Genomic DNA, 23300 nt, shown 5'->3' on the forward strand with positions numbered 1-23300 from the left:
TTTCGTTGTGTAGGGGGATTAGATTTGTTGTACTGTTGTTTGTGTATTTCGTAGTGATGGGGGATTAGATTTGTTGTACTGTTGTTTGTGTATTTCGTTGTGTAGGGGGATTAGATTTGTTGTACTGTTGTTTGTGTATTTCATAGTGTAGGGGGATTAGATTTGTTGTACTGTTGTTTGTGTATTTCGTAGTGTAGGGGGATTAGATTTGTTGTACTGTTGTTTGTGTATTTCGTAGTGTAGGGGGATTAGATTTGTTGTACTGTTGTTTGTGTATTTCGTAGTGTAGGGGGATTAGATTTGTTGTACTGTTGTTTGTGTATTTCGTAGTGTAGGGGGATTAGATTTGTTGTACTGTTGTTTGTGTATTTAGTTGTGTAGGTGGATTAGATTTGTTGTACTGTTGTTTGTGTATTTCATAGTGTAGTGGGATTAGATTTGTTGTACTCTTGTTTGTGTATTTCGTAGTGTAGGGGGATTAGATTTGTTGTACTGTTGTTTGTGTATTTCGTAGTGTAGGGGGATTAGATTTGTTGTACTGTTGTTTGTGTATTTCGTTGTGTAGGGGGATTAGATTTGTTGTACTGTTGTTTACACTTTTATAGAAACAAACTCTGAAAGATTTAGCAAAATAGACACTTGTAAATTTTGTCAACAAATACAGGTACACACTCAACTTCTTACAAAGGTAAAGTGCTTGACACAAAAAAAAAAAAAAAAACATTAAGTAGAAGAAGTATGTCAGTTAGATGATGACCTTGAAAGAAACTGTCATTGAATTACAGACAGCATTCCCATTTTAATATATGTGACATTATCACCGAGAAGGAAGAGAATTTAATACCCATTGTAATAAGTTTTCTTAGCACTTATTTATATGGTAGGTCACAATAAAGTATTTTTTTTAAGGTATATTACTATGAAGTTGTTGTTATATTTTTGGTTCAAATTCGTCATATTTGTTTTTCGTTAATTGTTTTTTTTTATTAATTAGGTCGTTAGTTTTCTCAATTGAATTATTTCATATATTTTTATGTACGGACGTATGTATAGCCGACTACACGGTATGGGTTTTTCTCATTGTTGTCTGATTGCTTACATCCACTTCATTTGAACTTCGGGGAATAAATATCTCATTGGCAATCATACCACATCTCCTTATTTTATTGTCAAGTCTGCGACATTTGTGTTGTGAAACAGATCCTAGATTCCGGCGGTGACAACGGCGGTGTCAACATTTAGGTTCAGTTTGTGGTTAAAGTTTTTTTAGATATCAATAACTTTGTCAAACCTACATAGAATTTTATGAAGTTTGGACAGTAGCTTGTTTATGATCAATATACATGTATAGTATCCAGAGCAAAATTTTGAAAATTAATTTTTCGGTATTTTACTAATAAATTGACTTTTGTTTTTTATTTTACAGTTAACATTCAAATTCAGTCTGAGGGTTAAAGTTTTTATACGCCCGTTTACGGGACATATTATGGTATACCGTTGACCGTCCGTCTGTCCGTCCGTCCGTCGTCAACATGTCGGACATTAACTCAAAAACGCTTTTAACAATATGCATGAAACTTTGGTGAATTGTTTATATCTATTGACGTGAGCTCCCTTTCGTTTTTTATAAATTTCGGATTTACCGTTTCCGAATTTTGGAGTTTTATTCATTAAAAAAGGGGGGATTTTCCAGTTTTCGGACAATAACTCAAAAATAATTTCACCAATTTGCAAGAAACTTTGGTGAATTGTTTAATGCTATCGACATGAGCTCCCTTTTGATTTTTATAAATTTTAGACTATACGTTTCTGATTTATGGGGTTTTATTCGTTACAAAAAGGGGGATTTTCCAGTTTTCAGACAATAACTCAAAAATGCTTTCAGCATTTTTTATGAAACTTTGGTGAATTGTTTATATCTATTGTTGTAAGCTCCCTTTTGATTTTTATGAATTTTAGATTTTATGTTTCCGAGTTACAAGATTTCATTCATAAAAAAGGGGTGATTTTCAAGTTTTTGGACAATATCCTTAAAGTGCTTAGAGCAGTTTTCATTAAACTTTGATGACTGATTTATATCTATTAAGATAACCTCCCTTTTTTTTTATAAATTTCTAATATAACATTGAGAAGTTATTGAACTTTATTTGTTTATAGTCTGACAACAGATTTACTAGTATTGCTCAACAGCACAGTGTATTGCACAACAGAAAGAAATCTTTAATTGAATATAAATTCAATTCATATAACCAATTTCAAGTTCTTTGACTACATTTATTCAGAAACCTATAATATGTCAAATATTTCATTACAATCCAAATTCAGACCTGTATCAAGCTTGAATATTGTGTCCATTTTTGCCCCAACTGTTCAGGGTTGGACCTCTGCGGGCGTATCCAGCTGCGCTCAGCGAAGCAGTTTATTAAGTCATCAATTACTTTGTGAAACATTCATGGAATTTTATGAAATTTGGACAAAAGCTTGTTTATGATCAAAATATAGTATCCAGAGCAAACATTTTAAAATATATATTTTCATTTTTCTGTATTTTACTGATAAATGAACTTAGTTTTTTTTTGAAAGTGTACAAGTAGATATGGTTTGTTACACATCAATTACTTTGTCAAACATTCATAGAATTTTATGAAACTTTGGCAGAAATTTTTCATAATTAAGAGATAATGTCTGAAGCAAACTTTTGAAAATATGTTTTTTTCCTTTTCAGTATTTTTCTGATAGATGGACTTTTATTTTGTAGTTTACTGTAAAAATGGAAACATGATTAAGGGAGTGTGCATGGTGTCCTAAGAATACACATTCTTTTTTCAATTGAAATGAGGCAGTTGACTGCTGTATTATTTACATCTGTGTTAGCTATAATTAGTAGAAAATGTGTATTGTCCATTCCAATGTGGCTAAAACCAATAAATTTTCTATACAGATTTATGAGTCACAAAATTTTCTTAATTTGTTATTGTGTAATATATTGATAATTCTGAGCTGAGACTACTATAACACGTGTTATAGTAGTCTCAGTTCTGAGGCCTTCTGAAGAAAACAATACTTTTTGAATATTTTTTTCATTCTTGCAACAATTATAATGTAAACTTTAATATACCTAATTGATTCACAAATAAAATACCCTGCCTTTTTTTCATTTTATATGACGTCAGGTTCTTATCATTAATAATACTATGGTGCTAACAAGCTGATTAAGTATAGTAGTTAACATTGTTTTGTATATATTTGTTTTGCAAGGTATGGTATAATGCTTTTTGTTTTTCTTCATTATAAAGTTGAAAAATGAACATCTGAGCTTTTTTGGGATGAGAAGAAATTTCATTTATGGTAATGAGTTATTATTCTGTTTTTGTTATGTAATTCAGTACATGTGTATTCCTGAGTCTAGCTGTCATTTACTAGTCTTGTTTAACAAAGGTTTTGTTACAATAGGAGAATATGTTTTATGCTGTGGAAGACAGACCATAAGAGACAGATTTCTGCTCGAGTTTGACTTTGAAATATTTTCCAATATAAATTTTAAAATTTTGATAAGCCAATATCCTGGAATAATTCGTATGTTCCCAATCAAAAAAGAAGTTCTTCAGTTTATGGTTTCCTGATCTTCAATGTGGACTCATCTGTTATTTTACCATACACATTGCAATTTGGAGGATAAAGTTTTTCATCCCATCCCTCATTCAGTTCATCAGTCTATCTATCCATTTATCCGTCATCACTTTGTTGTCGCCTTCATATTTTAAACAGATTTTTTACAATTTGAATGAAGGTTTCCATTCATAAAAAAGGGGCCTCCATGGCCGACTGGTCTAAGTAGTAGAACTACTGTATCACATAAGCCTGTCAACACTGAGGTTGTGAGTTTGAACCCCGTAGGTGGCATGTGCGTTCAACTCTGATCTTAATTGACTACGATTATCAGTTTTCCTGCTGAAGGGTGGTTGTTCACTTCTGACACCACACCACAAAATAGTCAATTTTGGCGAAAGTGGGGTTAAACACCTAATTTGGATCAATTAATCAGTTAATCCATTCATCAAATCAACACATGAGTTCAATAATTGTAAAATCTGAAATGGGGATTCATTTTTTATGAAGCAAGACTGGTCGATGTATCACATAATAATTCCTTTTTTAAAACAGCATACATTAGCATCTTCATACATCGACAAACCTCTCCAGTTTATATAAAGTTTTTCATTCATCCCAACCTTGGATAAGTTTGATAATTAGTTAAATTTAAAATGGGAGGAGGATTGGTAAAAATATTCCATATAAATATTTTTTATCAAGATAGCTCCTTTACATTGTGTCAGATCCTCTCAAAAGATACCAAAGGGACATTTAAACTCATTAGTTGAAAATAAACTGACAAAGTAATGGCAAATACAGAAAGAAAAATCTAAAGACAAACATCAGTATACAAAACACAATATAGAAAACTAGACTGAGCAACACAAACCCAACCAAAAACCAGGGGTGATCTCAGGTGCTTTGGTTTATAAGTAAGACTGTAAGTTAACTTTTACTACCCAATTTTTTCTGTCGTGGTGTTCAGAGATACTTTATGATGTTTATTTCTACTTCACATATTCACACCATCCTTAATTGTTGTGAAGATGGAATTAAGAACCTTGGATAAAATTTGTTGTTTTCTCTTTATTTTCAGATATTGCGTGAGATAGAAGGTGATGATGAAGATACCCTTTGTGGTGTTGTATACAGTGTTTAAAGTTTTCTGAAGTAAGTGTCAAAAATTTTTGTTTGCGTTATTGTCATGAAGGTTGAATATATCACTTCCAATAGATAACCAATCAGAATGAATGTTATTTACAACAAATTAAACTGAAAAAAATGTCCTGTATTTGAGGTAACCATAATAATTCTTATAAAATGACATAAACACAAATGTCATGGTATACATGTGGAACATTCCTGGACATACTCTCAAGGTAAGGATGCAAACATTTCCCTCTTTTTAAATTTTGCTTATTGGAATTTTGGAATTGGGATGTGTCTGTACATGACCTCCCGAATTTTTGTAGAAATTCACAGTGGCATTTTATATATACAGAATATTTCAATTTGACCAAGTTTATAGTGATATTAAAAATGCCGATGGAAAACACCAGAAGGTGTAAATCATTTGAGTGTTTTTACTAATGTTCTTGTTAGGAACAGCGATAGCTGTTCGACATTTTTTGAAGTAAAACTGAAATTTCATGGTTATGTTTATTGCTGGAATGTAAATTTGATGAACACTTGAAAATCTGGGCAAAGTCTCATATGACACTTTATATTTTTCAAACACTGGGCACTAGAAAAATTAAGTTGTTTAAGTCCTGCAAAATATTGCTAAAACAGTTATAACTATAATTCAAATACCTTAAATTTTTATCACAAACATTAGTGCAATTTCCCTGTTTTGAAATAACAAAGGCTAAATTTGACTCACTAACATCAAGAGAGATAAAAAGAAGATAAATATTTGGATCTGCCGACCCTTTCATAGCCTTTATTTTGTACTTTTTTATATAAATAAGTGAAAAAAGTATTGTCCAAAGGAATAACCACAGTCAAGTTTGGGAATTTTTACTGTTGGGACAAATTGACTTTTGGACACCACGAGATTTTTTTCCTTCTCCAACATCAAATTTGTGCTTATGATAGTAATCTGTTAGCATTAGCTTTTAAAAGGACGGTCAATATTCAGATCAGGTCTCAAGGACATGGTTATGTTTATTTCAAGACCCAATTGAAGAACAAAGTTCAGTTTTGGAACATTATACCCAACTTTATTTTTTTTACATTCCTCCATATAAAGTATATCTTCATGAGAAGCCATTTAAAAATGCATATGGTTGATGATTGTCTATCTCTTTCAGTCTTTTTTCCTTGTACCATTGAAGATATTTTTAATACCATCCATTTAATATTTGGTAGAGTTAAACTTGTCCATTTTTTTATGCCCAAGCAACATTTTCGCAATCTAATGCCATTTACTGAACAATATTGGTTACAGAGATTTCAATAACTGACAGGTAAAAATGCACTAGTGACTCCCAAACAAGTCACTTTTTAATTGGATATTAGGGATCTAGAAATTTATTTCTTTATGAAGCAGTGACTCCCAAACAAGTCACTTTTTAATTGGATATTAGGGATCTAGAAATTTATTTCTTTATGAAGCAGTGACTCCCAAACAAGTCACTTTTTAATTGGATATTAGGGATCTAGAAATTAATTTCTTTATGAAGCAGTGACTCCCAAACAAGTCACTTTTTAATTGGATATTAGGGATCTAGAAATTTATTTCTTTATGAAGCAGTGACTTCCAAACAAGTCCCTTTTTAATTGGATTTTAGGGATCTAGAATTTTATTTCTTTATGAAGCAGTGACTCCCAAACAAGTCACTTTTTAATTGGATTTTAGAAATCTAGAAATATATTTCTTTATGAAGCAGTGACTCCCAAACAAGTCACTTTTTAATTGGATATTAGGGATCTAGAAATTAATTTCTTTATGAAGCAGTGACTCCCAAACAAGTCACTTTTTAATTGGATTTTAGGGATCTAGAAATTAATTTCTTTATGAAGCAGTGACTCCCAAACAAGTCACTTTTTAATTGGATTTTAGAAATCTAGAAATTTATTTCTTTATGAAGCAGTGACTCCCAAACAAGTCACTTTTTAATTGGATATTAGGGATCTAGAAATTTATTTCTTTATGAAGCAGTGACTCCCAAACAAGTCCCCTTTTTAAGTGGATATTAGGGATCTAGAAATTTATTTCTTTATGAAGCAGTGACTCCCAAACAAGTCACTTTTCAAGTGGATATTAGGGATCTAGAAATTTATTTCTTTATGAAGCAGTGACTCCCAAATAAGTCACTTTTTAATTGGATATTAGGGATCTAGAAATTTATTTCTTTATGAAGCAGTGACTCCCAAACAAGTCCCTTTTTAATTGGATATTAGGGATCTAGAAATTTATTTCTTTATGAAGCAGTGACTCCCAAACAAGTCCCTTTTTAATTGGATTTTAGGGATCTAGAAATTTCTTTCTTTATGAAGCAGTGACTCCCAAACAAGTCCCTTTTTAATTGGATTTTAGGGATCTAGAAATTAATTTCTTTATGAAGCAGTGACTCCCAAACAAGTCCCTTTTTAATTGGATATTAGGGATCTAGAAATTTATTTCTTTATGAAGCAGTGACTCCCAAATAAGTCACTTTTTAAATGGATATTAGGGATCTAGAAATTTATTTCTTTATGAAGCAGTGACTCCCAAACAAGTCACTTTTTAATTGGATTTTAGAAATCTAGAAATTTATTTCTTTATGAAGCAGTGACTCCCAAACAAGTCACTTTTTTAATTGGATTTTAGAAATCTAGAAATTTATTTCTTTATGAAGCAGTGACTCCCAAGCAAGTCACTTTTTAATTGGATTTTAGAAATCTAGAAATTTATTTCTTTATGAAGCAGTGACTCCCAAGCAAGTCACTTTTGAATTAGATTTTAGAAATCTAGAAATTTATTTCTTTATGAAGCAGTGACTCCCAAACAAGTCACTTTTCAATTAGATTTTAGAAATCTAGAAATTTATTTCTTTATGAAGCAGTGACTCCCAAACAAGTCACTTTTTAATTGGATTTTAGAAATCTAGAAATTTATTTCTTTATGAAGCAGTGACTCCCAAACAAGTCACTTTTTAATTGGATATTAGGGATCTTGAAATTTATTTCTTTATGAAGCAGTGACTCCCAAACAAGTCACTTTTTAATTGGATATTAGAAATCTAGAAATTTATTTCTTTATGAAGCAGTGACTCCCAAACAAGTCACTTTTTAATTGGATATTAGGGATCTAGAAATTTATTTCTTTATGAAGCAGTGACTCCCAAACAAGTCCCTTTAAATCAGGATTTAAGGGATCTAACAAACATGTTTAACCCCGCCACATTCTTTAAGTGCCTGTCCCAAGTCAGGAGCCTGTAATTCAGTGGTTGTTGTTGATTCATGTCTGTCATATTTATTTTTCATAAATAGTTTTGTTATAAATTAAGCCGTTAGTTTTCTCAATTGAATTGTTTCATGTTTTTCATGTCGGGGCCTTCTATAGCCGACCATACGGTATGGGTTTTTCTCATTGTTGAAGGCCATACAGTTGCCTATAATTGCTTACATCAACTTCATTTGAACTTTGGTGGATATTTGTCTTATTGGCAATCATACCACATCTCCTTATTTTTATATTGATTCTTTATGAACCGTGACTCCAAAACAAGTACCTTTAGATTGTGATTTAAGGTATCAAAAATATTTGTTTCTTTATGAAGCTGTGATTCCCAAATAAGTCCCTTTATATGGGGATTTAAGAGATCTATAGAATATTTGTTCCTTTATGAAGCTGTGACTCCCCAAACAAGTCCCTTTATATGGGGATTTAAGAGATCTAGAATATTTGTTTTATTTAAGAAGGACAACGACTCACAAACAAATCCTTTTATATCAAGCTTTTATGGATCTAGAATATTTTTTTTTTTATGAATCCAATTTTCCACTTTAGTGACAGGTTACACACAATAATACACAATCAAATATGTACCTTGAGAAAAGTTGAGGTGACCTTGTGTCAAGCAAAACTCAAAATATACCCTAAGAAAGGCCCATTAGGAGTTTGAGCTATTGAAGCAGTACTGTTATTCAGTATGGATATTTGATTTTGCTGTCTTCATGCAGATATGAATATGAAAACATTATTAGAGAGACACAGAATATATTACTGTAAATTCAGAAATTATTGCAGTTTTTATTCATAAGAAAACTGCAACTGTGTGAGTACTGCAATTTTACGAACGCGCATTCTGAATTCTATACACATTTGTATGCAGATTTTCCTGAAATCACAATAATAAATCTCACATTTTTGTCTATTCTTCAAAGATCGCAATACTAAATGATTGCAATAATTTCTGAATTAACATTACATAATATAATGGGATTAACGATGAAATTGACTAAAAAAAATAGCATTGTTGCAGTACTATGATGCCCATTAATAGGTAAAAGAACAAAGTTTATGTCAAGGTAATCATTGATTACCTTATACTTATTTAGATATGATAACACCTGTGTATTAATTGTGTAGTATTACTATTAAACCCTTTAACTGAACTAGGAATTCGTTGGTCCTGTTTTAAAAAGAAAGAAAAAAGGGGGGGATAAGATGCTAAGGGAGTAATCAAAAGTTATGATATTGAAAAAAGACCACACAATGGCTAAAAGAAAAACCAAACAGATAGATACCTGTCTTTAAATTGATAAATGATGTACAACTAATATGAGAACATTACAACACCAATGGTCAATCAATAGACATAGTCATAGTTCTTGATAAGCAGACCATATATTGATTACAGTATATTATTATAAGTCCAGTTGAACTTTAATTTCTTTGATATCTGGAACACATCTCTAAGTAAATATATTTACTTTTTCCATTTAGCAGACCTTTTAAAATAATTTGAACTTTTGAAACTTAAACTGTTGAAAATGATTGGTCACAATGTATGAGTTTTTTTTATTTTCTTTATTTTCTTTATTAACATGTTTCTCTTGATATTTAGAATAATTCAAATTTTTATGTCTTGTTAACAGTGTCATGAAGTTCAAGGTCAATCGTTACGCCTTAACACCCTGGGTAATTTAAACTGCCAAAGACACTCCAGTATATCAGTACCTAAGCATGTGGTATTTGTATTGGTGTAAATACTGTCATTTACACATACATCATAAAGTCACTTACTTATTACCTTTCTGATTATATTGGCTTTTATAATGGTGATAATTAATATAATTTATTTTGGTTCTGGATAAGATGTGATATTCTGTATATTAATTTATAACTCTTGATTTTAGCCAAGCTGTACTGATTTCTTATTACAATAAACGAGCCCATACAACTCCAAACAACTCCATCTGACGTCTTCATCTGACATCAGAATATATACAACTTGAACTCCACACAACTCCATCTGACATCAGAATAGAGTTGTAAAGTCAACATATTGAACTAACCGATGTAACAACACTGTGCTAACATGCTAATAAAACTGGTACTCTCTCAAACAACTAGCATTACTAACTGATTCCAGGTTCCAGTTTCCCCCAAATGACCTTAAGGTCAGTTTGAGAAATAGCTGTGTAATTCCACAACCTGATTTCCTGACTCAATCTGAGTTTGGATAGAACTCTTATGGAAGGTACATTATGAATCATTATATAATTACAAATGAATCTGAAAAATATCCCTGTAAAAATCTAATTAAACAAAGAGTGGATTACTCTTCATGAGTTTTGCCTGTAATCCTTGTAAACAAAATGTAGAAAAAATGTCTCCTAAGTAACTTTTCTTAGGGGAAGATATGGCTTGACTCCCTCCTTTAGGTAGGCTATACATTTTTACTTTAGTACGGCAGTACTTATGCAAGATGCTTTGACTATTAAATTGCTATTGGACGAAATACTTTTCATAGTACTAGTCTGAACTGATTTCTTTGTTCAGGCATATTTAAGTGATAAAATAGAGTAAACATTCTATACAAAAAAGCTGTGAAATTTTTTTTTTTTTTATATTTGTGTGAGGACAGTATAATAAATGTATCCTTGATGATTTGTAATACATGTATATTGAACAGAGGTTAAAATTAGTATAACTTTCTTATTGGAATTGATTGATCTGTGCAGAAACTACACTTTTGGAGTTTAACAAGAGCCTGAGTGGGTGAATGCAGGTACCTGAGTTGTGTGATGACCTTGACCCCATTAAGGATGAAAACAATGAATGATAAGACATGCTTGGTAAATGAATGAGTTGTGTGGTAACTAGGTCTGAACACTTGAGACTAGATCTTGTAGACAGGATAAATAATTCAATAATTTCAGCATGGAATACTATATCAAAATTACAAACAAGACTAGTGTTAATACAGATTTTAAATGATAAGAATAAACATTACAAATAACTATTAACATTCAGATTCAGTATTTTATTAAAGTCTCACCACTTGTAAACCATTAAACATTCATATACACATATAAAACATAGCGTATATTAAAACTAACAGTAAAATATCTTTAGCTTGAATACTAAAACATATACAAGTACCATTCCATTAAGAATTATAAGAGACTATTAAAAGAAATTTTATATACAATATTTTACATCATATTAAACTAGTGGTATTGTTGACTGTAGCAGATTATAATAACTTTAGTGCTTGGAAGAATGAATGACAATTGGTAATCTGATTATAATAATTAAGAACTTACAGGTAAATCTCACTAATAAGGTAACAGATTATAACTTTTCACTCCATGTCCAAACTGAGAATTTCAAGGTAACACATCAAAACATGTTTATTAATAGTCCTGGAAAATAAGATAGAAACCAAAATAAGAAATAATCATTAAACATAATGAATTGAAGTCCAAAATGTCAAAATGGTGAACTTTATCATTAAGTCCTTAATAATATGAGAAGCAACTTTTTGGTGGGGTTTGAACATGTAGTGTATTCATATTGTATGTCTGTTGGTCCAACAAATATTTTCATCACACTTTTCTCAGGAACTACTGTACAGAATGACTGCATGTAAGCCTATGAGGCAGTAATTTACAAGACTGCAACCTTAAAAGGTTGATTTGATGTACCACTTGCTTCTCTTTTTACATTGGATGTGACCTTGAGAGGTCATACTGGTGTTATGTTGCAGCAGAAATTTCTGCACATGTCCCTTTTGACTGATAACCGAACGTATTTAGTATAAATACGCGGATATTATCGAGTGCAAAATGACATTCCTTTTCGCTTGTTATAAATTCATTTCTTCAATGAATACTCCTGAAAATATTTTTTAAGAACATAAATTAATAATATGAAAATGTTTTGTCGTGAGAAATATATATATATATATATATATATATATATAAGTAAAAAAATCATTAATATCTATGCACACGTACCGAAAAATTGTGTTTGCGGATTAATATGCCATTTATATCATGTGTATTGAATAATTGTAAGGTGCACATATCTGTCTGGCAGGTATCATATTACCGCCTGTCATTTATTCATCATCCAACATAACTTGTGGTCATCCGATGTTCAGTACTTCAGTACTTTGATTATATTTGAATGGAGGCTGTTTAAGTCCATTTGTCTTGATTAACATATACTTAGTGACAAAGTTTTTCATCTTATCTGGTCAACAAGTATGATAAAGGTCACTGACTGATTTTATTTTGTTGATAAAGTGTATATGTGTGACCAGTGAATGACCACTAGATATGACATTTTTGTGTAGTAAGAAATCTAAATATTTGTTTTAATTTTTTCAAGGACATATTTGATCCCTGGTTACAGGACATCATTATCATATAAACATAGTAGGTTTTTGATTTTGTAGCTATTTTTGTTAACTTTTTTAAATAGGGGAGCTGCTGTCATTTCTAGTAAAGCTTATTATTTGTGAAATATTTTTACCATTACCATTTGGCATTGTTATTGTATTAGTAAAAACTTTGTAACTCCAATGATGTGTTAAGGTCATCATGGACAGACCTTTTAAGTACTTTTCCATAAAGTTGTAATCTCCTTAAATCATATTGTAATTGTAAGATTTGATAACCAAGTTGTAAACTTGCTTATTAACATTAAACTTCCTTTAGATTATCTGGATCATGTGATATTTGTTGATGTTTGTATGTCTTTTATTATGAGGGGGTGTTGTTTGTTGAAGTATGTTGTGGTCTGTTGTACTATCCAATATTTTGGTAATTCTTGTTATCTTTTTCTTGCATCATTTTGTTAGTTATTTTATGGTACAGATGCCTTTAATCATAGCAGATTTATTTTGTTATAAATCCCAACTCACCAAACCTTAGATGAAGGTACACATGACATAGTATACAGTTATATGTGTGATTTGTGTGAGTTTTCCTGCAGAAGGTCATTGATTCTTTCATGGTTAACTCCAGCTTCCTCCACCAATAATAACTTGCTGCCATGATAAAGCCAAGACCATTGAAAGTGGTGTTAAGCACCAACAAACTAACAAATAAAATAAATGGAGACCTATAGGATTAATGATTTACCATTCTATACATGGGCAGTCCATGATTTATCATTGTCATCAAGGGCTACCTTGTAAAATTTCATTTCCCAAACATTATTGCTTCCATTATAATCTTAAAAGTCAATGAAAACCCTGTTAAAAGTACTAAAAAAGTAAGTTTATAAGAGATGTTCTATTCAAAACATGAAATAAACATTATAAATACAAAGGAAATGTATTTTGTAGATATTTATGTTAGTGTTATTTGGATAATTTTATTTCATTAAAATGAAATAAAAATCTTATATCATTTGTGAAGTGAGGAAATATTGCAAAATGCAAATTTACCTTCTATTTGACAATGTTGATGCTTGATCATGTCAGTTAAGTTTTTAAAAATAGTATGGGTTGGTTGTAAGGGCAGAAAAATACATTAAAAATAGTATGGGTTGGTTGTAAGGGCAGAAAAATACATCTTCCCATGCAATGATAAGGCCTAAGTAGGTTCAGGGATAAGAAAACAACGCCCACACATGTAATGCCAAATAGGCAGTGTCACATATAGTCCCTGCATGAAATAATTGCTACTGGATGTTAAGCAAACAACCAACAATGAATCTATGACTATGCTACATGCCCTAACATATAATATTCAAACATCGATCTTTTTAAGTCTTTTTAAATACCCATCAATTATACACTCACTCCATTAAGTTTTTTTTCTCAAAATTTGGTTATATAAGGCTGAATTTTTTGTGGGTTATATCACGATGCCCTTAACTATATCATGATGTCCTTATCTGACCTTAGAAACAGGATGTTATTTATATAACTATTATATAAAGTTATATAATGTAGTTTAGAGTTATCTCCCTTTGGCAGCTACCAACAGCATGGGTAAATATTATAGTTTATTAATCAAACGAAATTTCTGTTTCTTTTTTGTTTTGATTTCTATGAGCTTAATCTATAAGTAAATAATGGACCTTTTTCTTTTTCTATTATTGAGGTAACTTTTGAGCTAATTGAATTTTTTATCACTAATTTAACATTTCCAGTATGTACCATGTAATCTATTTTGTGAAAAATTAAGAGTTTTATTAGCCACTTTTATTTTTTTCATGACAAAAATGATAATAATAAAAATCATAATTGTATGTTAAATTATATTATACCTTGGTATTGAAAAGTTTATTAGTATTTTATATACTACTAGAATTAAAAAAATAAACCTCTGTTCCATTTCTTTTTTTAAATTTAGGGAGAGGGGAGTAATGTTACAGTGCTGTTTTTTCATCAATTTTATGATTTAATGTTAATTCTTAATTAAATTCAAAGTGTATTTCTGAGATTATTATATTGTCTGGTTGATGAATTATTTTATCTGAATTTATTGAGGTTTAAATTGGGCAAACTAATCAAAAATTACATTTGGGTTTACAGATTCCTAAATTTAAAGAAAAAACTGTTTATTTTTTGCATTTCAAATTGTGCATATAGTTTAAAGTTTTCCCTTTATGCACTTTGTACAAATAGATATTAAACAAGCAATTCATTGTAATAATTAGCTAGTCTATTAACATTTTATACTGACAGATAATGTTTGTAATTTGGTCAATGAATTCTGTGACTAAAATTGGGCTTATTTCACCTTCCAACAAACTTGTAACATATAAAAATAAATAACACTTATTGATTGCTTTATTTGGCATTGATTAATTCAGGGATCAAAGCTGGCCTTACATGACCTTCTGCCAAAGTACAAGTTATTAACATATAGAATAAATAGCCAATGTTTATTGCTTTGATGAATTTTGGACCAGAGTAATTGTGGGTTTATACAGATATAATTTATTAATAGTAGAATTATATATGTCTTTTTTGGTATGAATCAGAGATGTTTGCTAGTAGAACAGTCAATCTAGTTTGGAAAGGGTATATGGTTAATAGGTCCTTAAGGTAAATTGGAACAGTCAATCTAATTTGGGTACCAGTATATGGCTATTAGGTCTTAGGTAATAGAACAGTCAATCTAGTTTGGGTAAATATGGCTTTTAGGTTTAATGTAATGAAACAGTCAATCTAGTTTGGGTAAATATGGCTATAGGTCCTAGGTAATGAAACAATCAATCTTGTTTGGGTAAATATGGATAATAAGTCTTAAGAAATGGAACAGTCGATATAGTTTTGGTAAATATGGCTATTATGTCTTAAGTAATGGAACAATCAATCTAGTTTGGGTATTGGTTTATGGCTATTATGTCTTAAGTAATGGAACAGTCAATCTAGTTTAGGTAAGGCTATATGGCTATTTAAGGTCTTAGGTAATTGAACAGTCAATTTTGTTTAGGTAAGGCTATATGGCTATTTAAGGTCTTAGGTAATGGAACAGTCAATCTAGTTTTGGTAATGGTATATGGCTATTTAAGGTCTTGGGTAATTGAACAGTCAATCTAGTTTGGGTAAGGATATAGGGCTATAAGGTCTTAGGTAATGGAACAGTCAATCTAGTTTGGGTAAGGATAATTATGGCTATAAGGTCTTAGGTAATTGAATGGTCATTTTAGTTTGGGTATGGGTATATGGCTATTATGTCTTAGGTAATAGAACAGTCAATCTTAAGTTTGGGTACAAGTATATGGCTATTAGGTCGTAGGCAATAGAACAGTCATTCTAGTTTGGGTAGCTATAAGGTCTTAGGTAATGGAACAGTCATTCTAGTTTGGGTACAAGTATAATTGGATACAAGGGCTGGATTGAAAAGAAAGGATATATTTATGATAAAAAATCACTATGGAACATAAAAACACCACACAGAAGGCAAAGAAACATAGCATATATTGCTGTTCTACATCTCTAAGTGACAATGATGACTTAGATAGACCCCAAACTGACAACTAAAAAATAATGCTAAGAGTATCCTGACTTAAAATTCTATATAATGCTTCAGTGAGCCCTACACTATGTATTTTCATTATGATGATTAGATGGTAACATAAATACAATAAAAGTCAAAGTTTAAGTCAAACTATGGTCATTAGATTGTAACATAAATACAATAAAAGTCAAAGTTTAAGTCAAACTATGGTCATTAGATTGTAACATAAATACAATAAAAGTCAAACCACAACATTATGTTTTTTTAGACTGACCATGGTGAAATGGATTTTCTTTTATATTTCTGGTATGTAATTTTGAGGTCATATCTTCCTTATTTACTGTGAAAGTACTTTTATTCGTGGGGTACCAATTTTCATGGTTTTCCTGGATGACTTTATCCACGAATTTAAGTGTCCAACGAAATATAAGAACTTTTGTCCAAATCAGGACATGGAAAGATCCCCAATACCGTAGGTTTGACTACATCGAATATCAGCAAATGCACTATGAACTAAAGATGCAACTTCAGACAGAATTCTGTCCATCTAATCTTTAAAAAACCTAAACTATACGATTTTTAACCTTTTAATTCTCAAGAAAATTCAAATTCCATTTGTAGCTTTTTTATGTTACCGTTTTCTTTAAGGGACAAGTTATGGTCCAATTAACACCTTTGGTGACCGTTAATCTGTTGATCAAACAATCTCTGGTTAATTAGTGTCATCACTTCTGATTACAAGTGTGCAACAATTAATATGTTTACTCTGCAATTTCCTTCAATCCAGAACATTTGTAAGAATAGATGAATCGGCTTATTTCAGAAAGCAATTATCTTATTAAAAGTTTGATGAATGTTGTCAGTAATGAAAGATGAACAAGTAGGTAAAAATGAACACCTTATTTTGAAATGTCCCAGAAATTATTATAAAACAACATATGATTATTTTCTCGAGTTTTCGTCTCAGATGGCTTCACATTCTTCACCCAATTTTTTTTTCTCAAAAAACTTAAATCTACGAATTTAAGAACCCACGAACATGCAACTTTTGCTCAAACCACGAAAATTGATACCCACGAATAAAAGTACTTTCACAGTAAATATCTTAATATTTACAGCATTTGTTGAACTGATATTTGAATCATGAATCTGTAAAATATCTCGTCCTCAGCATGTTAAAGGTTGAAGTTCAGGATCAACTGTTTACTGTCTTTTGTTTTAAGTAAATATTTCCCCCTTTATTTTCTTTTAAAGATTATAAGTGAACTAACTGCAAATGTGTTAAACTTTTGAAAGTGTCGTAATTAACAATGTTTTATGAAAACTGTGAAAAAAAGACAAATGAGTTTAACCTTACTTTATATGAAAAGAAAATTTATGAAAACATTAATTGTAAAGATAAAAAATAAGCTGTCATTTAAAATTTCTTTTCTGTGAAAATGTCAAGAAACAAGTTTTTTTGAAAACTGTGAAATGAACAAGCCACATTAATTTGACCTTACTATATAATTAAAGGAAATTTAAGAACAAATGTAATTTTTTTCCTACAAATTACCTGTTGTTTATAAATTTTCTTTTTAAACCATAAATTTGTTTTGGACAAAAACAAAATCAATATAGTAATAAATGAAAGAAGACAAATTAGGAAGAAGAAAAACTAGAAAATATGTTATTTATAGTGACTTCCTATAATACAGACTCATTTGAAATATTGTTTTAGTGTTTCAAGTCACTTTATAAGCTAAATTACAGAAGAAGCAGAAATTATTTCCTCTATGTCTCTATAGGGAAAAATTAATTTTATATTACAAAAGTAATTAATTTTATATAACAAAAGTTTAGTTTATTGATTGTGGAAAGGATGATAAGGTGTGGACATTGGATCCGTGACACCTGTCTTAAAACAGGATAAAATGGTGGAATTAGTGTTAATTACTTAAATCATATAAATGTAAAAGTGATTGTCTCATATCATAGTGAGTCGTGATTGCTGTATTAATATATCATGGATCCGTATAGATCAAGTTTTCTGGGTAAGAAATCTTTATCAATTACATTTATTGTTTAATTTTGATATACAATGATACTAATTGGCACACAGGAATATACATTGTAATTAATTTGTTACATATTTTTTTTGCTTTGTTAAAAAAAGAAAATGAATAGTTTATACCATATGAATATCATATAACATTTTATGAATTAAAGCAACTCTTATTATATTGAGATAAAGGTGAAAGAGCAGAGAACCAGTATGAGTCTTTCACAGAAATCTTGATAATGACAAAATAGTTAGTTAAACTGAAATAATCATGATTTACAAGTATTTTTATGCCCCCGTCGTAGCAGAGGGGGCATTAAGGTTTACCTTTGACCATCCGTATGTCCAAAAATTGGGTTCTGTTCTCTAACTTTAGTTTGCCTCAACCAAGGCTTTTAATTATCCCAGTACTTCATTGACACGACTAAGTTGAATACAATTTTCTAATACCCCCTATATAGTTAACGATTACCGGTAAAAAAAATGAAGGAGGGGCACAAAATAAACTTTCAATCTTTGAAAAAGGTACTTTAAGGGAGTCTATACAGTTTCTGATTATTCTGTAATTTTTGTGTAAACGTTGTAGATTGAAAAGAGGTCTTTGTAAAATCCTCAAATAAAACAAAGGTTAAGTTAAGATACAAAGATGTGGTATGATTGTCAATGAGACAACTGTCCAACAAACTCCAAATGTTTAAGTAAAAAACAATATTCGAAGATCTTACTACGTTGTTGAATTGATATCACAGTGTAAGAATAAGTTTTTTAATGGATCAATGATTTTACATGGATCATATCTAAATTTATGGGCTTTATAAAAATTAGGATGTGATATCCCCTTTTAAATAATAAGAATTCTACAGGTACAGACAAATTTCAAATCTATCAAAATTAAGTAAAAGTTTTAAGTAATCTTAGTAACAAGATCCCTGACTTGATAATGTACCAGTTATACATAAACTACGTTCATTGAAATCTAAAACGTTTACTATAGACAAGGACATAGTGAACAAAATATACACACCATAAGAAGGGTCAAAGGAACATCATCGTCCATAATAGGAAAATTACACAATAGGGAAACAAAAAATTATCTCTTGTCATCAATTTTTGTTTTGAATTTCATGTGGAAACTGAAATACAATCCAAATCTTGGAAAGGACAGTTATTGCTGTTAATATAAGATTTAATTTAAGTAAGTTAGCCAGCTTGAGGTTGACAAAATGGATATTAGATTTAATTTAAGTAAGTTAGCCTGCTTGAGGTTGACAAAATGGATATTAGATTTAATTTAAGTAAGTTAGCCTGCTTGAGGTTGACAAAATGGATATTAGATTTAATTTAAGTAAGTTAGCCTGCTTGAGGTTGACAAAATGGATATTAGATTTAATTTAAGTAAGTTAGCCTGCTTGAGGTTGACAAAATGGATATTAGATTTAATTTAAGTAAGTTAGCCTGCTTTAGGTTGACAAAATGGATATTAGATTTAATTTAAGTAAGTTAGCCTGCTTGAGGTTGACAAAATGGATATTAGATTTAATTTAAGTAAGTTAGCCTGCTTGAGGTTGACAAAATGGATATTAGATTTAATTTAAGTAAGTTAGCCTGCTTGAGGTTGACAAAATGGATATTAGATTTAATTTAAGTAAGTTAGCCTGCTTGAGGTTGACAAAATGGATATTAGATTTAATTTAAGTAAGTTAGCCTGCTTGAGGTTGACAAAATGGATATTAGATTTAATTTAAGTAAGTTAGCCTGCTTGAGGTTGACAAAATTGATGCTCAAAATTAGGAATATTTGTAATTTCTGTAAAATTTAGAACGTTTTATTATTTTCTAAACTACCCTTAAATGGGCAATTGACTAGCAAAACTGGATTTTTTTAAAGGCTTTGATAAATGTGCATTGTGTCACATTTTGACATGTCAGGGCCTTCTATAATTGCTTACATCCACATCATTGGGACTCTGGTGGATAGTTGTCTTATTGGCAATCATATCACATCTCATTATATTTAAATTAAGGAAAAAAGAGTTACATGTTAGCAGCATTGTTTCATTTCAAAAGGGATTGAATTTTTTGTTGACAGTCATAATGTGTAAAATATAATGCCGACCTGTATAGAGCAGTATTCAGCACTTCTGTGCAGACATTCAATATCAATATGGTCATTTTCTGTAATTTTTCTATTAAAAAAATGTAAAAATAACTTAAGATTTTTATAACTCAGGCAAGGCGGTGTGTGCCAGATTTGGCAACACTTATTGAAATATCCCCTTTTCTTCATCTCAGTTATTGATATGACCTTCCAACTGTTTAGATTTCTTGGCATTTGATGAGTTGATATTCCTATCTGGTGTAAAAAAATTGTAGGCCTGGTATCTTAGATGAGTTTTTATAAAATTTTTGTATTGTCATTTTTTTCATATTTTTATATTATTTGTCTTTCATTGCATCCTTTGAAATATAAACATGATAGGTATGTGGTACTGTGCATATTTTAGAAAAAAACTGTAAAAATGTGCAATGAAAATATGTTTCCTCAATTAATTGTAGCCATTATTTTGCAGGAATATCACTTTCCAAAAAATTCTTTAGACAAACCTAAAAATATTGACCAATCTTGCTCTTAATTTCAAACACACAGCTAAAAGAGAAATGCAAAAATTTTATTAAAACAAAAGTTGATGTTCTATATGACCTTTTTAGCTCACCTGCCCTTTGCATTTTTTGCCTTATATCTTAAAAATTAGGATAGATTAAGATAGAAACTTAAATAAGCAAAAATGATCAGCAAGACAAGATCTACCATTGAGACAATATGAGGAAATTGTTCGTCGACTTCTTATTGGAGTTATTGCCCTTTAATGACAATTTTTACCATTTTTTTTTAGTTTTGCCTTATATGATAAAAATTATAATAGATAAACACTTTAAATCACAAAAATGTTCAGCAAGGCAAGATTTACTAATAAGTCAAATTTTGCCGATATAGTTAGTAGACTGTCACTCTTACCCTCTTTTGTGTTTTGAGCAAAAACTAAAGAAGATAGAGAGAAACTAAACAGACTGAATTGTCAACAATACAAGATCAACAAAACAGAGATTTTTATCATGAATTCCATTCTTGTTTACAATGTTGGAGAGAGTCCTTTGTTGAATATGTACACAGACCGAGGTGAGCAATACAGGCTCTTTAGAGCCTCTAGTTAAATCTTATAGTCTATACAACAACATTGGCAGATTTGGTTGATAGTTTTCCTGAGAGATGTACATTTCTTGAGTTGTATTCTATAAATAGAATTTATGTAAAATTTTGTCATGGAAAAAGTCTTCATCCTTATACTATTCAAATGTGCCTTAAGGAAAAAGAAAAACCAAAGACTGTTTGGGCATAAACAGATGAGACACCAACCCCCACATAAGAAAAATTTTAGAGGTCAACAAAGGGAGCAATTTGATATTTTTTGGATAATGAGTTTCCAAGAAGCATCAGATTGAGGAGTGGAAACAAAGAGACTTTTTGATTTATTGAAAACACACTCATCATAAATTTGAAGATTTATACAAAGTTTAAGAAAATTTTGCTATACCAAGTAAAGTAGGTAAAATGAAAAATGATAAGTAAAGTATAGAAAATGTAAAATGGACCCAGTTATATGAATGTTGTTATTGATTAGACTTAATTAATTCTAAATTCTAAAACCTATTAAAATTCTTTTACAACATTAAAAGGGTATTTGTTCAGAGAACAAATAGAATGTTTTTTCCATGTTTTGAATGGGCTTTTGTAAGAGCAACTACCTTATAGATCTCAAAAACATTATGTTACTAAGTACATTTGTTAATAAGAATTTAAAGAGAGCTTTTTTTGGTTGAAAATTGTACCAGATGAAAGCTCTTATCCTACTGAATCCCAAAATATACATATAGTACTTTAGTCAACCAAAGTGACTTTTGAAAACCAGATATGCCTTATTTTGTTGAAACTTGTAAATTTTTACCATTGAAACAAATTTCCTCCTGAACCCACTAGGGTTTATGTAATAGGTTTATGCTTTCTGCATTTATTTATTTTTATTTGAGTAAGGTTTGTATCAATGATTATATTTATGATTAGATGTGTAGATTGAATATAAATTGAAAGATATTTGTAGGTTTTTTTTTTTTTTTTAAACTTTATGTGTTTGAGATGTTTTGAAATATTATGTTCTTTTTTTAAGTTGATGAAATATTTAAGTTAATACGTATGATAAAAGAGACATTCGTTATATAAAAACTCCAGACTTCTTTATCAAGATAATGTCAATCCATTATTCATGGTTTTATTATGTAAGATTTTATATTTTTGATTTATACCAAATTTTAATGAAATCAGATTTTAGAGGAGTGTTGAAACATCAAAAAAATATGTCATATGTTAAATAAGAATTGCTTAGTGAAATTCCAACTTTTTAATTTTGATAATTGTTTGGAGCAGCTATTGACTCAGATACAAGTACTAATAAATTGATAAAAACATTTTAAAAGAAATTATATGTGATTATTCAAAGTCAGAAATCTAGTTAGTGGTTGCCATATGTGTGCTTATACCTAGTCTGAAATCTTGTTAGTGGTTGCCATATGTGTGCTTATACCTAGTCAGAAATCTTGTTAGTGGTTGCCATATGTGTGCTTATACCTAGTCAGAAATCTTGTTAGTGGTTGCCATATGTGTGCTTATACCTAGTCAGAAATCTTGTTAGTGGTTGCCATATGTGTGCTTATACCTAGTCTGAAATCTTGTTAGTGGTTGCCATATGTGTGCTTATACCTAGTCTGAAATCTTGTTAGTGGTTACCATATGTGTGCTTTATACCTAGTCTGAAATCTTGTTAGTGGTTGCCATATGTGTGCTTATACCTAGTCAGAAATCTTGTTAGTGGTTGCCATATGTGTGCTTATACCTAGTCAGAAATCTTGTTAGTGGTTGCCATATGTGTGCTTATACCTAGTCTGAAATCTTGTTAGTGGTTGCCATATGTGTGCTTATACCTAGTCAGAAATCTTGTTACTGGTTGCCATATGTGTGCTTATACCTAGTCAGAAATCTTGTTAGTGGTTGCCATTGTCATATCATAATGTTTTTGCTATTTGAAGAGTTTGATGGAATATCTTTGATGGCTTCTGTTCAGTTTATTGACACTTTTATTAGTTTTGGACCTATTTAGAGCTTGACATACTGTTTTACAACTATCTTTTGT

General features: G+C 30.3%; 1 protein-coding gene across 2 annotated transcripts in view; it reads left to right on the forward strand.

The window, feature by feature from the left end:
- The window catches only part of LOC127706753 (aryl hydrocarbon receptor nuclear translocator-like protein 1), an 80814-nt gene that overhangs the window by 11055 nt on the left and 46459 nt on the right, over nt 1-23300 (forward strand). Inside the window, exon 2 of one of the 2 annotated variants that reach the window (XM_052211414.1) lies at nt 4691-4764. Coding sequence is in view for 1 of the 2 variants with exons in the window: in XM_052211413.1 (XP_052067373.1) it covers nt 14033-14036 (4 nt within the window). In the remaining variant the exon portion in view is untranslated. Of the gene's footprint in view, nt 1-4690; nt 4765-14024; nt 14037-23300 lie in introns of those variants that run through there. The other variant, XM_052211413.1, reaches the window with a different exon arrangement.

This window comes from Mytilus californianus, unplaced genomic scaffold (assembly GCF_021869535.1).
Source record: "Mytilus californianus isolate M0D057914Y unplaced genomic scaffold, xbMytCali1.0.p SCAF_6, whole genome shotgun sequence".
Classification (NCBI taxonomy): Eukaryota; Metazoa; Mollusca; class Bivalvia; order Mytilida; family Mytilidae; genus Mytilus; species Mytilus californianus.